At 40.6% G+C, this 21,824-nt stretch overlaps 2 protein-coding genes across 51 annotated transcripts in view; both read right to left on the bottom strand.

Annotated features, from left to right (window-relative positions):
* Positions 1-1,302: 1,302 nt before the first annotated feature.
* LOC127369630 (fibrous sheath CABYR-binding protein-like) overlaps positions 1,303-21,824 on the bottom strand; it is a 32,821-nt gene continuing 12,299 nt past the window's right edge. For 5 of the 50 annotated variants that reach the window (XM_051411574.1, XM_051411950.1, XM_051413587.1 and 2 more), the window contains 8 exons: positions 12,967-13,056; positions 10,775-10,855; positions 10,294-10,361; positions 10,082-10,189; positions 7,501-8,494; positions 5,567-5,623; positions 5,443-5,490; positions 1,303-3,959 (listed from right to left, as the gene is read on the bottom strand). In XM_051411574.1, coding sequence (XP_051267534.1) covers positions 3,952-3,959; positions 5,443-5,490; positions 5,567-5,623; positions 7,501-8,494; positions 10,082-10,189; positions 10,294-10,361; positions 10,775-10,855; positions 12,967-13,056 — 1,454 coding nt within the window. In that variant the 3' untranslated portion in view covers positions 1,303-3,951. The remainder of the gene's footprint in view (positions 3,960-5,442; positions 5,491-5,566; positions 5,624-7,500; positions 8,495-10,081; positions 10,190-10,293; positions 10,362-10,774; positions 10,856-12,966; positions 13,057-21,824) is intronic. The other 45 variants (XM_051414841.1, XM_051414360.1, XM_051413902.1 and 42 more) reach the window with 45 other exon arrangements.
* On the bottom strand, positions 13,713-19,514 carry LOC127371934 (cilia- and flagella-associated protein 251). The gene is made up of 4 exons (XM_051415211.1): positions 17,062-19,514; positions 16,608-16,715; positions 15,688-15,729; positions 13,713-15,226 (listed from the first exon to the last, which is right to left on the bottom strand). Exons 2-4 carry the CDS (start codon positions 16,630-16,632, stop codon positions 14,748-14,750), a joined length of 546 nt encoding a protein of 181 aa, XP_051271171.1. The 5' UTR covers positions 16,633-16,715; positions 17,062-19,514; the 3' UTR covers positions 13,713-14,747.

Consider the following 21,824-nt stretch of genomic DNA (forward strand, 5'->3'; position numbering starts at 1 on the left):
TTTGAATGTTTTGGAGCTTTTTAAAAAGCAGTCAGTCTATGCCTGTGTGAGAACTGTTGTGAAAATGTAACTTCTGAATGGATAAATGTGTTCTAGCAAATAAGAAAAACTGAACTCAAGTACAAATTTTAGACAATGTATTTCATTTGAGTATTTTTTTAAATTGTATGCAACAATATACTTCTGCAGTTCTGAGGGAAATATTGTACTTTTACTCCACTACATGTTTTTAACAGCTCTAGTTTCTAGATGGGTAAAGATTAAGCTAGCAGGTCACAAACCTTTTTGGATTGTGATTAGAGCCGCACAATTAATCGCAGTATTATTGAAATTGCCTAGTGCAATATGCAAATAGCAAGAAGCTGCAATTGTTTGATAAAGGTAATATGTGTGATAAACAGTATTTTACAGTATACAATAAGAGTGCTGTAGTGCTGCAGAGATGTCCAGACATACATATATATATATATATTTTAACATATTGTGACCCTTTACAAAAACAGTTTGGACTCATCACATTTCAGATGTCAGTAGTTCCACCAGAAACATTTCCTGTCCTAACTTCTCACATGCTCTCATTTAAAGAATGAAATACTGAGATATATGTCTACTGTATAATTTAAGTTCTTATACCTCTCAAAATAAAGAAGACCTTCCCACTAGGGATTTCCAGAGGTTCACAGGGGGTCCGCACTGCCAGGTTGGGAACCAGTGCCCTAGAGCAGTGGTTTTCAATAATGTTCAAGAAATATTTTTTCAGTTAACTACACCCAGCGCAAAACATTTTGGGTTGAAAAAAATAATCCTTTATAAAGACAATAGAGCTCTGCTCCATCAGTAACTGTAAACACACAATGTTGGCCCTGTTTTTGCTTTCTTTTTCAGTTCTTTCTCTTCTCTTCAGCTGTATTACATTTCAACCACAAATCCAGTTTCTTGATTTTCATCCTTCAATATGGAAAGCGGCTTCCTGCTCACAGTGAACAAACATCGTAAAGAGATTGCGTTTGTTGCTCTCTTTTTCTTCTCCTGTGAGGTCTTACAGCAGTTAACGATTGCATCAAACTTACTTTTTTACTGGACTTTTAGTATTATTATTTTAGGAATTATGCATGACTGATTTTTATTATATAAACTTTTTCTTAAATCTCTCGTCCCCGCCCTCCAGTACCCCAAACCAATTGAGAAATCCTGCCCTAGAGTACGCTTACCCTTTTAAAAAGGATTTGGCTGCTGTGTAACTTTGGCATACACAAAATGCATTAATAAAATAACAACAAAAAAAAAGGTCTGGAGTCTGTATGTTGTCCCAATCCTTTTATTGCAGCAACAGATCATTTACAGAAAACCGTGACACTTCAATCTCCCTTTCACAATTCATCTTTGCTTCACAATAACTTAATCACGTCGTCTACAGGACAGAATCCATCTGCAGACAACACTGAGGCAGTTTTTAACCAACAACTTTATTCCCCCACACTGTAAGTTAACAACTGCATCCTCCTTTGTCTGTCCAACATCACAATCCGTTCCAGCATGTACATGACTTCTAATCAAAGATTAGTGATGAAAAACATAAAAATCTGTTTCACCAGGTACTGCAGTGGTCTGCAGTTTAAATTGTATTGCTCTTCCTTTTGTATTTTTAGAGAATAAGTGTGTCCTGAAGTAGTGCAGCCCCTTAAACCTGCATGTCACAAACAGCTTATGGCTTTGTAAAAAGCTTTCAAAGCATTTTCAGAAAATTCGTTTGTTTTTTATTTTATTTCTCCAAGTCCTTTTAAAAAAATGTTCCTTTTAAAAATCTAGAAGCTCTCTCTGTAAAGACTGTAATCTTCAATGTTAAAAAGGTTTTTCAGTTCACATTGACTTACAAAGTGTTCGGAAGTAGAAAAAAAACAGCTAGTGTTACAGAAAAGAAAACACAAGACATCCTACAAAAAGGACTACTGCACACCACTGGAATGTGTTGCATCCCTAAAGACAATCTGGTAGTTACAGTATGTGAGGACACACAGTGGGACTGTGACACCAAAGGATATTAAAAAAACAGGAATGTTTTACTTCTTTGACTTATAGTAGTGTAATTAATCCTACGACATCAGATCTACTTATTGTTTATTGTCAGTATCACAACAGAAATGTGTTATCCACAGTGCTGCACCCGAAGCTATCTTAGTGTCACAGTTATATCTCATAATACAACAGGGACACAGACCTGGCCATCACCTTCAAAATAAGATACAAAACGCTCTCATTTGGCGTTCTTTATTCCACAATTTGAGCCTGGAATGGAATGATGTGTAAGATGTTCGATCTTTTGGGCCTGCAGGAGCCCTCCTACCACCGATCAATTAAAAAACACCTAGTGTCAAAAGGAAAAGGGAACAGTGACTAAAGAAATATCACAGAATTTCCCTTTAAAGTAAATTAAACACACAGCAAAGTTTCGCCACTTTAACGGGTGTCGGTCAGTGAGTCATGGCTGACCTCCACAGGAGTATGATGCCTGATCTATTTAACCCTCTGTGAGCCAGAGAGGGCAGAATCTGGATCACACAGGGTTAAAAGGCTTCAGCGCGAACTGTCCTGCCTGAATCAGCCCACTAGGCTGGATCCATGTATAGCTGGTATGTTCGGGGGAAAAAAACAAAACAATCTTTACACCACAGCGGGACAACTTTGCACTGTCCATGGTGTCCTGATTTACATCACAGTTTAAATTTACGGAGCTGAAGTGAAGTCACAACTTCAGTTCAAAAGTATCTGATAGTCTAGTTAAGATGGTCTTGGTAATCTGAAAATATGGAAAAGAACAGCTAGGCATCTACAGAACACAAACACACAGAGGTAAAGGTAGTTAGAGAACAAATCAGAAGGAAACCAACGTCTCACATACTATATCCTGATAGCTACGGCTCACAGAAAGGATTAGAGATTAAGATCTGTCAACACACAAAAAACACGCTCATCATGGGGGACATGGGGGACACACACACACACGCACGCACACGCACACACACGCACACACACGCACACGCACGCACGCACACGCACACACACTCTGTCTCTGAATTCACATGCTAGCATATGGCTCATCCTGGAGTCAACACATACTGAGTGGTAAATAAAATGGCTAGGTGAGGAGGGGGGGTGAGGGAGGGTGGAGGGAGGTGGGTGACGGACATCCCGACAGCTTTGCATAGAGTCTACAACACTGACCAGAACTGAAAACGGAACATGACACTTTTAGTTTGATTACTACATTTCAAAGATACATTTGTTACCTCCATCGAGCTGATTTCTCTCAGCAGGAGGAATGGGGGAAACTCCAGCTCAGACTGGAGACTCTCTGCAGTGTTCAGAGAAAGACTTTCGTTAGAATCTGAAGCTCCTGAACCGACAAAGTCAAAAAGAGCTCACTGTCTAGACCAGAGTCTTAACTGTGAGACTGATCTGAAACTGCCAAATAAGGGCTCAGTTATGGCTTCAGTTTACTTGGCAACAGAATTTAGTTCCAGGAAGCCAAACTAAGACACTTCAAAATAAAGTTCTAGTCTGGTTTATTGTTACAGCTCTTGCAGATACAGACTGGCGGCTAGTAGAGCACATAGACTTCACATGACCTGAGCATCAGGCCAGTCACACAAAACCGCCCTGAACAAACATGAAAACGGATGCTCTATTTTAAAGAAAAAAGAAAGGTGAAGACATGAGGGGTAAAAACAGGAGTACCGTATTAGTAAACAATTCATCCATCATCTCACACATTTATACCAGAAGGGAAACTCAAAGGAGGGAGAGACAGATGGGGAGGGGGGGGAGGCGAGTGTTGTCATAGCGACTTTCTCTGGAGGTGGAGAGGTGCATCATCGCTCTGAGCGCACTCAGATGGTGCTGATGCAACATCAGTGGGTCCCTGCTCCGTCACAGCGACGACCACGGCAGCCTCTACGTTTCTATGGGAGCACAAACAGGATGAAGTTTATTCTTCACGTTCAAGGTTGTGTCTGATCACACTGCACTGTGTTGGAAGTTACACTGGAGTATAGGGTGTTCCTGTATATGCTGTCCCCCATTATAGGTCATCATTTGTGCAGATATGTTGCAATATGTTGCACCTTTTCCCACTTTGGGTTTTTCTTTGCTATTGAAGCAACTGCAGAATAAAGTTTTTGTGTCTGGAAAAGTCACAAGCTTTCTAGCAGCAAAAAGAAACGATAATGTGTTCTTCTGCAACAGCAGCCAAAGTGCAGCTGACTATCAGTTCCACGTTGACAGCTTTAGATAACAGTCTCTCCTGCAAACAGCTGTTCTGGACTCATACCTTTGGATTGGATGTTTCATAAGTTTTCATAAATGTTATGATCTCCGTCCACACTGAAACTCCTACCAGAGCTGAAACGTTTAGTCGATCCACAGAAAGTTTATTTCCCTCATGCTGTTGGTCAAATAAAAACAAAGCTCTGAGAAACAGGTCTTTTTTGTTTGCTGACCTTTTATTAGCCAAACAATGAATCAAGTAAATACACAATTTAAAATGATCAATAGATTAATTAATAATGAAAATGCTTGGTTGTTCATTGTTAAGCAGTTTAGTGTGGACTGGAAGTCAGAACAAGAAAAAGTTTTCAGATTAAGCTATTTTAGTGTGGATGTATTCTAAGGCCTGTATAGGTCTCCAAGGTCTTGCTCATGGTGGTACTGTTGGGTCTCTGTAAATAATGTTATAAAGAATTCGGTCTCAACCTGCTATATTTGAAAAGTGTCCTGAGATAACTTTTGTTATGAATTGAGGCTATACAAATAAAACTGAATTGAATTATAGGGTTGCAACTAAAATAATTTTCATTATTGATTAATCTCGGTCATTTTCAAAGATATTCAGTTTGCTGTCATAAAGGACTAAAGAAAACAAAACATATTCACATTTGAGAAGCTGAAATCAGAGATTTTTCCTTCTCAAAAAAGGATTAAAAATAATTAATTATCAAAATAGTTGTCGATTAATTTAATAAGGGAAAACCTGGAAATTTAGAGACTAGTTTTCCAGTCATGGAAACATCTGGAAGTTGATTAAAATGACCAAATATCCTGCAAAAATTCTATGTTGTCCAGGAAAAATGTCTTGTATTTTAGCCTATACTATGGCCAATTTAATATTACGGTTAATCGGAAAGAGAAGAAAAATGGCTGTGATGAGAACAGCCAGGCACTGCACGAAAGCGAGCGAACGCGGAGTGTCCCTTTAACGATAACTACATATGGCTGACCATTGTTTATGAGCACGCTCTGTACTGCATTATCAAGAAAAACTCCTGGAAAACGATTTCTTAAAAAGAGTGGGAACCCTGTTAATAGAGGACGACTGATCATTGCAGCTTTATTACTGTGGACGTCTTTATTGTTATGAGCATGACGTCGGTTGGAAGCAGCGTTTACCTGTGGGCTCATCCTGAATCTGTTCCTCTATCTCGGCAAACTCTGCTTCTGCAAAGACAAACACACAGATCAGTCCACAAGCCCTAAACACATTGTTTGTTTGTTTGTTTGTTTGTGCACCCACCTTCTTCTGCTGCCTCCTCTGCCTCGTATGCTGCTACTTCTTCTTCTGTCTCTGTGACTGTGGGACAATAAACATTTGAAATGATGAACAACTGCTCCCAAAACCACAGTCAGTGAACACGTTACTTCAGCACTGGTACCACACTGACATCAAAAAAATCCTTAGATCATCAGCGCCAATGCTAACAGCTGACGGACACTATGTTTAGAGATAGTGGATTTCTTCTAACACTGCAGCATATTATCTCAAGAGTGGGAGAAAACTTAAGTCTTATTTCCCAGAATAATGCTACTAGTTTACTAATATAGTGTCTAATGGTGTCACATTTTCTCATTGACCCTTATAAAATGAGTCTCCTGAACTTTAATCTGTCCTGATGGTGCACTTATCAGTGCCGATAAAGCTACTTTATCTATTGTGGAACACCTTCAATTGGATCCTAGTCTGCCAGAAGTTGTTGACAAACTGATGCCAGGAACCAGATACAACCATTTCATTGTCTGAGCCATCAAAGCAGATGGCCAGCAGGCCCCAGCGTTCTTATCATAAGCTCTTACAGTTTAAAGCTGAGCAAATCTGTGTCAGCACTTTTCTTCCTAAAGTCCTGTAGTGGAGTTTCACATATTAAAGCTCAGGAATTTGGGAAATGCGCTTATTCACTTTCTGGCAAACAGTTAGATGAGAAGAACGACACCAGTCTAACATAAGGCTACAGCCAGCACAAAGACTGGGAACAGGTGGATACTGCTAGCCTAGCTAATGGTAACAAAATCCACCTACCAGCACCTCTAAAGCTCCTTAATTAACATGTCATATCTCATTTGTTTAATCCAGATAAAAAACTAAATGTGAAAACTAGAATTTGTTCCTTTATGGTGGGGATATGTTGCCAGGCCAGTTTTCGGCTCTGAGCAGTTTCCAGGCAACAAGCAATGGTCCAGGAAGTTACTGTGTCCAGCAAAGAAATAGTCCCGCACATAAACCCCTGTAAAATGGCAAATTGTCATTGTACACTTTGGTTTTTGTACAGATTAAAGAAACAAGATACAAGCTGTTAATAAGTCTACTTTACAGATGGTGGTAGGCGGATTTGACAGACTTTCCACCTGTTTCTGGTCCAACTCTAAGCGGCTACTGGCTGCAACTTCATTTAAAATTAAAGTTTCTGTCGGTTTCCATAGGTTGAATTTAGGACTTAAGAACTTTTCATGATTTTTATGAATGCAATTAAAAAGACACCATTTTATCCATATCCATACTGACAAAAAAAAGAAGGATATGAAGGAAAATCAATATTGGTTCCTTTTCAGTTTTGTTTTGTAGTTGCATGATCAATACGTTTTTCCAGAAACACATTTAAAAAGAGATTTATACAATTAACTGTACCTTTATTAATCCAGTTTTTAAGAGCTGTCAAAATCATTTTAAAGACATTTTAACACCATTATTGGATTTTATACTTTTTAAAGACCCCATCAACACCCTAGAAATAGCATTCCTTTAATGTTGTTGGATTCATGGACAGTTCAAGATCAGAAATGATAGCAGAACCAGAGATTTTGTCTTTTTTATTCAATGTATTGAGTTGTGTTATGCTAGTGGCCTGGAGCCTGGGGCAGAAATAAGGAGCAACTACTACAGGGGTCTGGTAAGCTCACTTCTTTTTATGTCCACATTTCTCAGACTTTACACAGTTCTACAACTATTTTCACATATGCAGTAAGACCTGTAAACAGGTGTAAAATCACTAAATGTTCCCCTTTAACAGGCAGTGTGGTATCAATCTTCTAATCCAACACACCACCAGAAAGTGAAGAAGCATTTCTCCCACAGTGAACTATTCCTTCAACATAGATACTTGAATCAAAGTCAAAGATTGGATATTCTGAAGACACCAAATACCTTATCTTTTTACTTTATCCTTTCCTCTTTACCTGGTACTGTTTGCTGCTCCTCTACTTCTTCTGGAGTTGCCTCTGTGTCTGCTGCTGCCTCCTCCTCCTCTGCCTCTTCTGAGGGAGCTGCCTCCTCTTCAGCGGGCTCCTCAGCAGCCTCTTCTAAAGGAGCATCCTCCTCTTCATCAGCTGGCTCGTCTGAAGGTACTGCCGCCTCCTCCTCCTCAGCTTCTTCTGAAGGTGCTGGCTCCGCTTCTGCTACTGCATCCTCAACAGCTTCCTCTGCTGGAGATGCCTCCTCTGCAGCAGGCTCCTCAGCAGGAGCTGACTCTTCTTCAGCTACCTCCTCCACCGCTGCCTCTACTTCAGCTACCTCCTCCACAGCTGCCTCTACTTCAGCTACCTCCTCCACAGCTGCCTCTACTTCAGCTACCTCCTCCACAGCTGCCTCTACTTCAGCTACCTCCTCCACAGCTGCCTCTAATTCAGCTACCTCCTCCACAGCTGCCTCTAGAGGTGCTGCCTCCTCTTCAGCTTCTTCTGCAGGTGCTGTCTCCTCTTCAGCGGGTGCCGCCTCCTCTTCAGCTTCTTCAGCGGGTGCCGCCTCCTCTTCAGCTTCTTCAGCGGGTGCCGCCTCCTCTTCAGCTTCTTCAGCGGGTGCCGCCTCCTCTTCAGCTTCTTCAGCGGGTGCCGCCTCCTCTTCAGCTTCTTCAGCGTGTGCTGCCTCCTCTTCGGCAGGCTCCTCAGCAAGTTCCTCTGAAGGAGCTGCCTCCTCCTCTTCCGCTACATCCTCGACAGCTGCTTCTGAAGGTGCTGCCTCCTCTTCAGCAGGCTCTTCAACAGCTTCTTCTGCAAGAGCAGCCTCCTCGACAGCTTCTTCTGCCACTGCACTCTCTACATCATCGGCCACCTCCTCGGCCTCCTCCACAGCCTCCTCTGTTTCCAGTTCCTCCTCTGTGACCTCTTCAGGCTGGTCTGCCATCATCTCCTCTGCAACCTCTCCAGCTGCTGTCTCCTCCTCAACTGGAGCAGCCTGAATCAATAAACATTGTCATGGGTTATAAAAAGATATATTGCTTTTCAAATTTTTACCATTACAGCAGGGATAGATACATTTGACAAAATCAGAGGAAACCATTTTCTTGCTTCTGTGTAGACAACAAGTTGGCACCTCTAGGTGCTTGATTTTTAAAAAGTATCCAGAAGGATGAGACCATACCTTGAACCACAGTAATAGCAGAATGTGGTTTCAAATGTGCAAAGAATACTTTTAATCTGCAGCATCTGTCCACATAGGAATTTCTTTTACAGCAATCCGATGTGTTTATGACATCCAGTAGTTGGAGTCATGATTCATTATGCTATGCTTCTACCCTTTGCCTGAACAGCCCCTTTCTGGTTCGGGCAGCTTCTCTGCTAATGAGCTACTGCTCTGATTAGAAGCCACTCTGGAGGACAGTCAAGATACAGTTGACTGATTTCAGACAATTGCAGCGTACAGGCAGACTAGGTCAAAAACCAGAAAGACTTAGGATTACGTCTGAAGTCTGCTGGGAAAGTAGGAGTAGTTGCTATCCACTAAAAACTAAAACCAACAGAAATACTAGACCTGCAGGCAGGTATACTGAGGTCCAGACACCATAAACAAGTTGGGTGTGTTAGCCATCTAGCAATAGCACACTGTGGTAGTTACACAGCAGGAATTTACTGTTTGAATAATGCTAATGTTTATCTGTGAATCATTTGTTTGAAGCAAATATTTTCTTTTGTGCTTATAGCAAAACTTGAAATGTCTACTGAAACATGGAGGATATGTTGATGATAAAAGTAGTGGTCGAAGAGACAGAAAAGTTGTTAATTAACAAATGTGCCAATAAAGTAATAAGGAGTTTATGTGTGTGGGAGTTTTTTCATTTTTTAAATAAGTGGTACAAGTAGCAAATTAATCCTCAGAAACATAAAATAGCAGCTATAAAATGGAAAAACAGGATTTCTACAGGTTTCAACTGGTTAACTTAAAGGCTTTTTGAGACGATTATGAATGCAATTTAAGACCCATTTTATGATATGATGGAAATTAGTTAATACAGCAAGATCAAAACCCATTTTCCCAAAAAACACAAGAGACTAAAAGATTTCATTAAATTCAATCAATTTTTAAGAGCTGTCAAAATCATTAAGACCTTTAAAAAGGCCTAAAATTCAGATTATTGGATTTTAGACTTTTAGAGTTCCCTCAGACACCCTAACAAAAAACCACAATGGTAACACTCACCAACAGCAGGCACAAGCTTTAAATGATTAGCAACCATTATTTTGGATTGTAGGAAGCAATACTGACATCTGCAGGTGTCAATTCCTGCTATTACTTTCTGTTGCAAATGAGTGATATTGGAAGCCATTAGTCAGACAAACTGAACTAAAGAAGCTTATACGAAGAGTAAAATGGAGACCAGTGACTAATATTTGTTGCTCATTAATCTGAGGCTGATCTTTGCTTTTAATCCTTCAGGGAAGACACCACACACCAAGATAAAGACACTTCAGTTTGCCGGCACAGCAAAGTGTTAATGAAACTGATATGCAATTATGATGCAACGCACAACAACAAACTACATACCTCCTCTACAGGGGCTTCCTCCTCCTCCTCCTCCTCCACAGCAGGAGCCTCCTCCTCCAGCACCTCTGGATCCTCCTCCTCCAGCACCTCTGGATCCTCCTCAATCACCTGAAAAGGAACACACCCGCTAAATGTTATCAGCAGCTTCACACTTGTATTTGTGCAAGTCTATGTCTGTTTCCCTTGAGCACAGAGTGTTTCACTGTACCAACCTCAGGAGTCTCCACAGGCTCTGGCTCAGGTTCAGGTTCAGGTTCAGCCACAGGTTCAGGCTCAGGCTCTAGAGATAAGAAGCAAGTTGTAGACACACACACACACGCTGTCAATCTGTGACTTAGTCGCAGCAAATACTAGCATTTTATGTTCAATTCAGGGCAATAACACATCAAGATGTGACTGAAATAACACAGGTTTTCATATTTAACAATAAGTGGGTCTTAAAAGTACACAGAGAACATTTTTTAATTACAGATACTGTAATGTAACTAGAGGTTTTAATGGGACAAATCTCATTTCTCTGCATATATTAATGTCAGCCTGCATTGATGGATGTCCGTTTTTCCATCATTATTCACCCCCCCCCACACACACACCCCCTACCCCCCCACCCCCGACTCCCCCACACCCCCCGACCCCCCCCCACACACACACACACCCCCGACACATACACCCCCCACACCCACCCCCACACACCTGGTGGTGGTGCAGAAGTGTCCTCTGCTACAGCAGCTTCAATCACATCTTCAACAGGCACAGGTTCAGGCTCAATAATAGCTGAGGAGAGAGTGGGAGGATGAAGGACAGAATTATGCACGAGATTGAGGGAGAGTTAAAAATTCAAAAAACATTTTAACTTCTATTTTTCTTATTAGAACAACTTAATTGTTAAGACTTTTCTCACAGAAAATATGTGAGAAAAGTGTAACATGATTGATTGCTGCATTCCATTTAGGGGTTCTAGTTTTTAAGTTTGGTGTTGTAAATGTTGGCTCATGGTTCGTAGCAGGCTTATAAATTTGTGACAAATGTGCTTTTCCTCCAAAGGTACCATCAGATCAAGGTAAACACATGAAGGAGAACTGGTGGAGTGCTGACGCCCCATGTGCAGAGGCTGGGTCGTTGCCACAGTGGCTATGGGTTCTTGAGTTCATTTTTGCCTACCACCTATGCTATTTTTGTCTTTGTTCAGCACCTTTTGAATGTTCTAACCCCACCATACAAATCATATAAGTCGGACTCATTTTTTCAATTTCATCAATGTTAGTTTAAGTATAACACTGCTAGGAATCACTCAAACAAACTCACTATTATACACACATACAGTGCATTTTAGGAAATAAATACAGTATTCTTATGTGTTAGGTGATTTTCTTCTAAACTGTTTATGGAGGGTCCCCACTCTTTAAAAAAGTTTCCAGGACCTTTCCAAGACATTTTAGAGGAGTTTGTTTTGACACTACAGAACAGGTGTTACCAATGATGCTAAGACTTTAGTCTATTAGACTTATAGTGTAGCAGAGCCTTTCCAGTGAGACAACCTGCCCTTGAACTCTGTTTGACCTGACTGGAACCTTAATGGAACCTTAATTTGTATCATTGGTAACACCTGTGTTTTCCCTACTATTTCATGTCAAAACGGCTGCTGTGAAAAAAGGACTACCAATTACAGATTTACAACAAATGTTATGGTACAGACATAAACGTGAAAAAACAACATCCGCACTTCTTTCTTCTCAGCTTGTCTCTACATGATATATAAATAAAGTTGATACTATAAATACGACATGCTCCGTGTATTCTATAAATAGCAAGAGGGTTTAAAGAATAACTGTTTGATAACAGGATTGATTTCATCCTCATCTTTACCATCAATCTCAACTGGTTTTTCATTAACTATTTGCAGTGGTGGGAGTATTTACTGCTATACATCAGCACTGGCACTCATAACCCCGTTAACCTGCCCACTTTTTAGCTAGTGATACACGCCATTGATTACGTGATGACAGCAGATAGAGGGAGAGAAGTAAACCATAAGTGCAGCTCGCTGCTGAGGGGCAGGTTGGAGCTATAATAGTTGACAGCTGAGCAGAACTAAATCAAATAGTATTTTTTTAAAATCAAATTACATACCAATTCATCACTTCTTTATCAAAAGAAATACAACTTTAAGAGCATTTTTTTCACTTTAAAAAAGCCCATGTGGTGTAACTAGGTTCCATAAACACTCAGGTCTGGTTTTTTATACTTTAAGGTTGGTTGAAAGAAACAACCTCTTTGTCTGTATGGAATTCAATTTGAGAGTCTACCTTTAAATTCTCAAATAGCGGCATGGGCCATTATTACCTCAATGGCACAGTAGCAGGCTTATATTAGAGACAATCTATTATTCCTCATAGGTATGTTTTCATTAGTGTATAAGCACCTGAAAATAAGAACTGTTGTGTTTTCATTACCTTAGAATGAGCTGTTTTTTTTATCCTCTTCTACGGAGGCCGCGCCATGTTGAACCCTCACGTTTCTACAGTAGCCCAGAAAGCCCAGAACCGTAGTTTCTCCTACAGGCTTGGTGAGGTGAGCGGTTTTACTAGGTTGCAATCTTCAACTTCACTGCTAGATGCCACTAAATCCTACACAGTGGTCCTTTACCAAGTCCTATCCTACTCATTGAAATATGTTTACAGTACACACAAAGCCTTCAGACTGAAGGCTCATTGGGAGGTTTTGGTTTCGGCGCTGTTTGCGGATAACAAACGCCACCAACTGAGGAGCCCATTGATACTGTGTCACCATACAACACCTGTATTCCCTCTTCTCTCCTTATCTACCATCAACATGTTCCTGTGCAGACACTGAAAGTGAAGGTGTGCGCGTAACACTTGTGGTACCTTCTAGTGTTGGTTCAGGTTCAGGGGTCTCCACTGGGGTGCCGGCTTCTTCCCGACGGGCAGCGACGACAACAGCCTTCTCTTTCAGTCCTACATGAGATGATGCACATTTGTTGACAGGAAACATTTTGTATGTGTACAGTATATACACAGGATATGTATATGTATGCATGTGTGTACTCAGTGCTTGATCAAGAATGCTGAAAAGTACCAGCCTCAATTTAATGATCAGATATCTTACACAAATACAGTACGGGGATAGATAAAAAGATTTAAGCTGTTATTGCTGGAAAGTAGGGCATGTATGTGATGTGCATGTAATGTACTGTACGTGTACAGGATCTTGTAGATAAACATATGTGGCAAATGAGGACATCATATAACATTGGTAACATTCACATGAATCAATACTTCCTATGGAACCATTTTAAAAAAGGCATGGGTTTTCTTTCGCTGACTTTCATATTATAGTTTGACAAAACTTTTATGGTACATTTTAACACATATTTATGACATGTCATTTTGTTCATTATCATTCATGTAGTGTGTTTAAAAGTTGTGTGTTATCCCAAGACAGGTAACTTTAAAAAAAAAAAAGAAAAAGTGTAGGTCTAGGCTGGATGTTGGGTAAGGTTATAAAGATTCACAGTATGATTTCCATTTCTGTTCTTCTTCCTAACACACGCACTCTGGTGGAAGGACAGCCTGACAGAGGCTTTCACATGTTAGAAAAGAGGCACTTAACATGGATCTAGAGACTTTATTCACAACAGAAAATAACACATGTATGATTAATTTAGTAAAACCTACATTTCATAGAGAAATTGATGGTTAGTTAGGATAATGTTTTCAATCTAGTCATTTCTAAACATCATCACGAACACTGAAGTACATCACTCTTGATAAACACTTTTCCATTACTCCCATCCTTCCCAGTCATACCAGTCTTTGCTCATCCAAAGACCGAAAAGGGCTGGCTGCAACACCTATACCAGTGTTATTTGCAAATTTCCAGCGCAGCACTTTTGCTGCAGTGACTAAGCTGGTGTCCACTCACTGTGGGACCTGGATTTTACTTTTAAATAAGTAGCTAGCTCACTCAAGAAGAAAATTTAGCAAACAGAACAAGCCAGTCTGGCTGGAAAAAGTCGTTTTCCTTTAACCTTTTCAGCAGAGCATTTCTTCCATTGTTATGCCTCCTTTTAAATTGGATGGTTAAAAGCATCAACTGCATATTATTTGTTTTACTTTAGTGAAATGATATTCAGTAGGTGATCAATTAGCTGACATGTGCACTATGACTGAGGACAATCTTTGTGACCAGTCCACCTATACGAAGGCCAAATAGGTCCAAAATCGTTAGGCTGGAAATCTTTACATCATAGTGCCAATAAGATACCTGAGTTTTGGTGCAGATACCAAAAATATATTTTTCAACAGAGAAATATAAAAAGTGTTTTTCTACAAATTCCTATTTAACTTAATTTGGCAAAAGACGCCTTCAGCTATTCTGTTTAATGCTGTCGGAACACACGCAGCCATATAAGAACTGTTGAAAATTGGAAAAGTTTAGATTTAAGTCAAGAATTAAAGTAAAATCAGAGAAACAAGATTATGAATCTAACCCGAAATTTGATCCCAGCTATCAGCACTTGATGGTGTTTGACACATTTTGGTCAGTGCCATAATGACGTCTGATTTCCCGTCCTAATATTGAAAATTGCTAAAACTGGCTTCCTATGGGGTGAAAATATTTCTCTTAAACCTTAGAATCACTGACTTCACTTCCCGCTTCTGTCAGATTTTTTTCTTTTTTCTTTGGCTGACTCTTTCCCTCTCCCCTTGTCTTCTTCCTGCACCTTCTTTCCCTCTTCTACCTTTTTCTCAAATTTCTCCTCTTTCTCCCCTCCTTTCTTTGATTTCTTCTCCCCTTCCTTCTCTTTGCCATCTTCCTTGCCCTCATCCGGTTGTTTTGCTTTTTCCTTCCTTAATTTCTCCAGAGCCTTCTCCATCTCTTCTTTTTCCATCTTCTCCTCCTCCTCTTTCAGCCTAGTGGCCACTCTTTCCTTCACTCTGGCTGTTATTTCCTTCCTCCCCAGTTCCAGCTCCTTTTCCTCCTCCTCTTTGGCTAGGAGCTCTCTGACCTCAGCCAGGGCCAGCTTGGCGAGCTTCTTGGCCTCCACGCGTTCATGGATGATGGCTAGCTGCTGCTTTAGAGCTTCCCGCAGCTTCCAGCCCACATCCTTGGTTGGAGACGTTTCTGGGGTGGATGAGCAACATTTTGCTGTTTCACCATTTGTAAAATGTGTTTTACAGGACGGACGCCATGCTCAAACTCACTCTGTTATTACACGTCAACACACATCGGGCAGACATGTGGATGAACCAGGGCCATATCTATTCACAGTAGTTCCATGCCATCTACATGGGCAGACTTTACAGACCACTGGTATGTTATAGGTCAGTTTAAAACAGCAATTAACAGTATTCACACCAGTTTGTTCAAAATGTACTTAAATGAAGGTACTCTAGTACACTACTCAGGTTTTACTTATCAAGCACAAACACAGAATTAAGGCAAAAAACAACTTTAAAATCACTGCAAATGAACACACTCAGATTGGATCCAAGAACACAATGAGTTTTGAGTAGTTGTCATCTGTTAGTCTAGCCCACACTGTAACACAGCACAGCTTAATGCAAATGGCTGCATGACTATACCTTTCTTAGCTCCTCTCCTGGCTGCATCTGCAGGGTTTTCATCTGATGTCGCACACAAACAAGACAAAAGTTACAACACTGGACTCCTCTCTCTGTGTGTGTAAATATAATGCTTTTGTCTTTTACACGCCATGAATTTATCATTCCTACTGTCCGATATCAGTTGCAGTTCATGCACAAGCCATCCATTACACAGCTCCATACTATCAAGTCTGGAAATCTACATGACGCTAATCTCCGCCACAAGCTGAAGCAAACCACAATAAACGTTTCATAGCAGAAGCACACGGTTGCTATACAACTCAACTTGGCTATACATGAATGAGAGACGCAACTCAAGTTCAGCTTTGCAGAATCTGACTTTAGCCTGGTGACAGCAGACATTTTGACTTGTCGTAGTAGGAAAAGAACATGTGAAACACATTTTTCGCCCCGTTCAATCAAGTGTCCCAGTAGGCCATGACAGTGAGCCAGAACTGCAAAATAGCAGGACAATGGACAAGCTTGCATTAACAGAATGTAGTCATTCATACCTTTACTCAGTGTAAAAAAGGTTAATATATTAGTACCAATAGAGGATGGAAAGAGATGTGCAGTGCAGCCTAGTGGAGACACTGTAGAGCTCCACTTTCACACCAAAGCAGAACACCTATTCTATTTTGCAAGATGCAAAATGGTACACTTTGTGAATGTAGTGGAGAAAAGTTCTTTGTTGTTTCAAATGATTACTGTAGTGAAGTACTTGATGATTCAATTACTTACTGCTATTACTTATACACACTGGGAAAAAAAAATGTCTGTGCTTATGAAGATCACCAACCATGTCAAGGTTTATCCACTGTTGAGTTCACCACCACATCAGAGTGTACAAAGTAACACAAACTATGGTTCATACCAAGTGTCCAAAGCCAGCAGCCCACCTAAGCCTAGAGATGCTGCTCTCATTCCTGCCAGATACTGAGTGCCTCTGGTTCCAGCTTTTTTCCTCTCTCTCCTCCTGAACCTAGGCACTGGGAGCTCTGGTTGGACTGGGAATACAGAGAGTAGTGAGTATTATCCCTGATACTAGTTAGCCAGAGTAAAGATGACTAGTCAAAAAGAGGTCTTTCCTGAAACTAGCACCATATGTAGTAAATACTGCTGGGGTCCACTCATTCTCGCAAAATCTTTTATTTGTACAACTACAGCAATGGTTGAGGAAAACCATTAGTAAAATTACAGTCCAATATGGTCCCAAACAGCTCAGTGTGTGAGCTGCTGTTTAACCTGACTGTGGGAGAATGGGAGGACACTGGTCTGAAACTGAGGCAGGAGGAGTGAATGCTCTGCTCTGTCCCAGTAACCCAGTGAGCTCAGCAGACAGATATGTCGTACCTCTGTGTCGGCTTCTTTTCCTCTCATCATGTACTCCACTCTGCTTAGCTGATGTTTATACACACATGAAAACAAGAAAAATGTAAACATACCAAATGAGCCTAATAATAGGTGTAGGAGTGATACTGACTGTAAATGGCCTGAAAGTCACCAGTTATTGAAGTTAAAATAGCTATGGAGTTATGCACGTGCTCTATTTTTCAGTGTTTTTGTGCTTCAAAAGTATCATGCAGATTTATTCTTCTGAAAAGCCAAAGCTGGAGTCACTCCACCCCAGAGCAGGAAGAGCCTGTTTCTAAGTCATCTGTCATCCATGCATTCATAACAGCTAAACCCGTTGACACAGAAACACACACCCTGGTCACATTCAAAAGACAATACACCTGCAGTTAGTTTCAGCTGTCTAAGCTTGTAGCAGTGATAAGTTGGTTCAAGCATAATGAATCAAACATGCCTCTCCTCTGCATTACTTGTGTCAGCACTCTGATCACACCTTTCTACTGCAGTGCACTCCTCTCACAAACTGGAATGGCAACAAAACCTGTGCATAGCCACAATGCCTAATATTGGGTTTAATCACAAGTTTTAGGCTTCATGGCCGACAACTACTGTTGTGTGCAAGACATTTGTATTACGTTTAAAGGAAAATGAGGAAAATGGAAAAGATGGTGATCAACGCTGTTGTTGAGCAGAGGGATGGCATACATCAACCAACAAACAATATGAAGCTTGATCTTTGCAGAATACACAAGAACCTGAAGGATGGGAAGCATCAACTTGGCTCAATATATATTCATTAATTAAAAAAGGCAATTCTAGAGTTTAAGACCCCATTTCCACCTGGTTATTAACAGGTAACATGTATCCAGATACATTACCTGGATACTGACATCTGATCACAGGACTTTCACACGTCAAGTCTGGTGTGTTGATGTGGTCTGATAATATGCTAATTAAATAGGCAGACTTGAAAGCAAAGTGGTAATTCCTCAAAAGGACTGCTATGGTGTGCAATGTGAGGGCCACATTACCGACTGAGACAGCTGAAGGAATCTGTATGCTACTTTTCAGTAGCTTTGCTAACTAGGCTTATGTCTCTTTCTGTAAATGGTCCAGATGTACCCTAAATCTAACATAATGGACGTAGAGTTGCAGACCTGTTTACACTAAACTGGGTGTCTGCTTAATACAAAGAAATTTTCACACTTTGTCAGCACATATAGTATGCATTGGATCATAAATAATCTGGGAATCACATGGATCTGCAGAGTCTTGTTTTCTTATCCAGATGTAGATTGCATGTTAGTATCAGGTAGAAATGCAGTCCAAGACAAAAAAAAAACCCTTTAACTTGACAGAGGTTTTAAAAAGTACAAATTCGTACTTATAGTCCAAGAGTCCAGAGTAAATATGTTGTGGATCAGTTTTTTTATGGCATGCTGCAATTATAAAAGACAAAATGTCAGAAAGGGACAGTCGAGCAGCTGTCCAAGTGCAAATCGCCTCACATTTTGTGTTATTTAGTGTTGCTGGACAACAGGTTTGTGCCAAAAATAAAGATTTGAAAAGATTTTTAAAAAATGTTTAAGAGGATTTCTTAAAGTCTTCCTGAGTATCATGTATATTAGGGGTGTGACTGTACCTCTATTCATTGGGTTTGGTATGCAACTGCCTTGGTTCAGTACGCCCTTTCAAAACAGTCTATGTCTACTACTCATACACAAAAACACAGAAATTTAAGAGGAAGCGTTTTACCCAGACAGTTTTGGCAGTGCACCTATCAGCTGAAGCATGCTAGTCAGCTTAGCCCAGTTAACAAAGTTAGTAAGCCAAGTAAGTCAAGCTCATGTAGTGTTGCTGCCATCCAAATGGCAAACACAAATGAGAGACCAGAGCTGAAGGATCTTCTATAACATTTAGATCCACCGTATGGGAGCACTGCCGTTTCTCGGTTGGTTACAGCAAAAGTGGACAACAATTTGTGGATAGGATAAGGACAAGTAGTGCCTCAACTGTTACAGTAAGAATTATGGTCAATGAGCAAACAAAATGAACATTTTTCAAAATAAGACAATTTTGTTTTCTCTGCTGTATCGAAAACGTACCGATCCCAACCCTAAAACCAATGTACATACCAAACCATGGATTTTGTGTACTGTTACACCCTATATATATATCCCCAGCACAGGGATCTACATAGAAAACTCTTTCAAAAGTATTTCACTCTCTCAAGATTCTTCTGATACAACAATGAAGCCTGTTTGTCAAATCTGACAGTATTTGGGGATTCCAGTGGGTGAAACCTGGGATGGTTGGGGCCCACATCACATTTATCCAAAGCTACTGGCTGGGTTAAGTTGCCATAACCTGCCAAACCAAGCAGAGAAAATACTGTAGGAACAGGTTTCCAGACACTGTAGCTTGGTCTGTTGGATGTTGAGGCCCTTCAGTTAAAAGCAACTGCATTAGAGCAGAATTGGTTGCTGCAGTTGGTCTGAGGCTATTGGTTATGGAGGCCGACTATGACGATCTTCTGCCCCTGATTTCCATCATCTTTCGCTCCTCTTCTTCTGACCCTTCCGTCATCCTCGTCCTCTTCGTCTTCCATTGCCTCCACAGCTCCTCCTGAGGTACTGTGCTCCTCCTCCTCCTCCAGGGACTCCAGGGGGTTTATCAGACCGTACAGGAAAGTGAAGAAACCGTTTAACCAATCAGAGCCGCCCTCCTCCACTTCTTCTAACCAATCCAGAACCTCGGATTCACCCTGACCATCGCCCTCACTGGTCAGGCCTACGCAAACAAGAGGGGGAGGGAGGGTATGGAGGCAGGGGTGGATGAAGGGGAAGTTTGGGAGCACAACGTGTGGAAGTGAGGGAGATGGAACGGTGTTGGGTAAGGGGGTGGAAAAAACTCAAAAACAAGGCAGGAAGAAATGAAGGTGGAATCAAATGGAGAAAAAAAGATGTAATGAAAGAGCAGAGGAAGAAAGAGAAGGAGGGAAAGAAACAAGAGGAGAAGGTAAGAGAAGTTTTAAGCGTAGGTTAGGCAGCGAGGGAACTACTCAGGCTTTATCATAAGCAGCTGGAGTCGGGCTGTCTACACTAGATCACCAACAAAAATCACTTTGTGCCAACTTGAGCCATCGTCCTTTATAAATAGGTCATGGTGGCTCAAGTATAATCATATGATTTTAATAACTATTTATAGTTCTTGTTTATTAAAAATCATATGATATCAGAGCAATGATATTGAGCTGAGCTCTCCGTGCCCAAACATCAGAGAGCTGCCTATCAAGTGGAGACAGCCTTAGAATCATAGAGAAGAGTTAAGACAGATAAGAGGAAAACTGAGGCTTGGTTTCTATTAAACTGTTTGCATTAGAAAAGCTGGAAACCGCATAATATGCGCACAGTTGCACTGGTTTTCCATTTGAGATGTTGGTTAGTGGTTTATGTTCCCCTCCACATCCAAAACATAACAGTAGTGCTGTTTAAATCTCCTATGTAGTAGAGTTTGGTATTGAAGTGCATGTATTATGATACCTACTGTGTCAAAAATGAATTATGATGTTCTGGGATAAACTACATACTATAAACCTTTGTTTAAAAAGACAAATGTTATCGTTTTAAAAATCACAACCACAATCATGGACAATGAAAACCCTACACCATCTTAACTGTGGGTGGACACATGCAACATGCTGGTAAATACTCACACCATTTGTCAGCAGAGAGTAGAGCTAAAAATGTATAGTTGAAAAATACTGAAGAGCTAAATTTAGGTTCTTATCATCCATTAGTGTGTTTTAATACAGATAGGAGCTCCTCATAGATCTGATATTGTTCTATTCAAGCCAATTAAAGCTAAAGAACACACACAACAAGAAACTGAAAAAGAAGGGAAGACAACGGGGGAGATTAAAAAAGGATCATAATGAAGGGCGAGAGAAGCACAGCATATGCATGGGAGCATGCGCTATAATGGGGGGGGGGGGGAGAGAGAGACAAACCGAAAGTTCAACTAACAATTTGAGGCATTGATAGTGGGATAGAAAGGCTGAAGGTGGGCTAGGCCTTTCTGTAGATGGATGAACTCTGGTGACAGATCCGACTGCCTCGAGCTTCAGCAAAATAAATGATAGAACAGAGCATGAGAATGACTGTCATGCAGGAGTACTTCAGAACGGGACAATTCGAGCAAAGACTTCTGTGTGATGTCCTAAATGCTTATATTAAGAGCTAAATAGTTTTGAAGATTTTGAACATTGAGGGAAAAAAAAGTGGGTGTTAATTTACATATAGTACAAAATTCAGACACGGCACTAGCCTCCATGTGAATGAATACAAGTTGTGATTCCCTGTCTGATTTTAGAGCCAGGGAACTGATTTATAAAATATATTAAGTGATACAAAAAGACATGTTCAGGTTCTTGGAGATTCAATGCAGAGCACCTTCTCAATGCAAGTTCAAAATTTCAGCTCTTCTGTTGGAAATGTGCACAGCTGTGGTCCAATATATTAAAACTAGTGTACACCATTCAGTAAACTTGGGGAGTTAAATAAATAAGAAGCTGGTCTTGTATAAAACCATGCAACATGCAGCAGACATCACATGGGGAATAAATTACAGCACTGAAGACATCCGGGAAGTACAACGTTTCTTATGAGGCCGCCAGCTGTCTTGAATGCTTTGAGCTTCACGTAGAAGAGAAATATTCCAAAAACTATACTGCTACAACATCATGCCAGCAATACCAAAAACAG

Source organism: Dicentrarchus labrax, unplaced genomic scaffold (genome assembly GCF_905237075.1).
Source record: "Dicentrarchus labrax unplaced genomic scaffold, dlabrax2021, whole genome shotgun sequence".
Classification (NCBI taxonomy): domain Eukaryota; kingdom Metazoa; phylum Chordata; class Actinopteri; family Moronidae; genus Dicentrarchus; species Dicentrarchus labrax.

What these genes read in the sequence shown, in the direction of transcription:
- LOC127371934 (XM_051415211.1), bottom strand. Translation starts at nt 16,632, where the DNA reads ATGAGAGCAGCATCTCTAGGCTTAG. An exon ending in AGCAGCATCTCTAGGCTTAG is followed by an intron (nt 15,730 to 16,607) that starts GTGGGCTGCTGG and finishes GTGCGACATCAG; the next exon opens with ATGAAAACCCTGCAGATGCA. An exon ending in CAGGAGAGGAGCTAAGAAAG is followed by an intron (nt 15,227 to 15,687) that starts GTATAGTCATGC and finishes CATCCACCCCAG; the next exon opens with AAACGTCTCCAACCAAGGAT.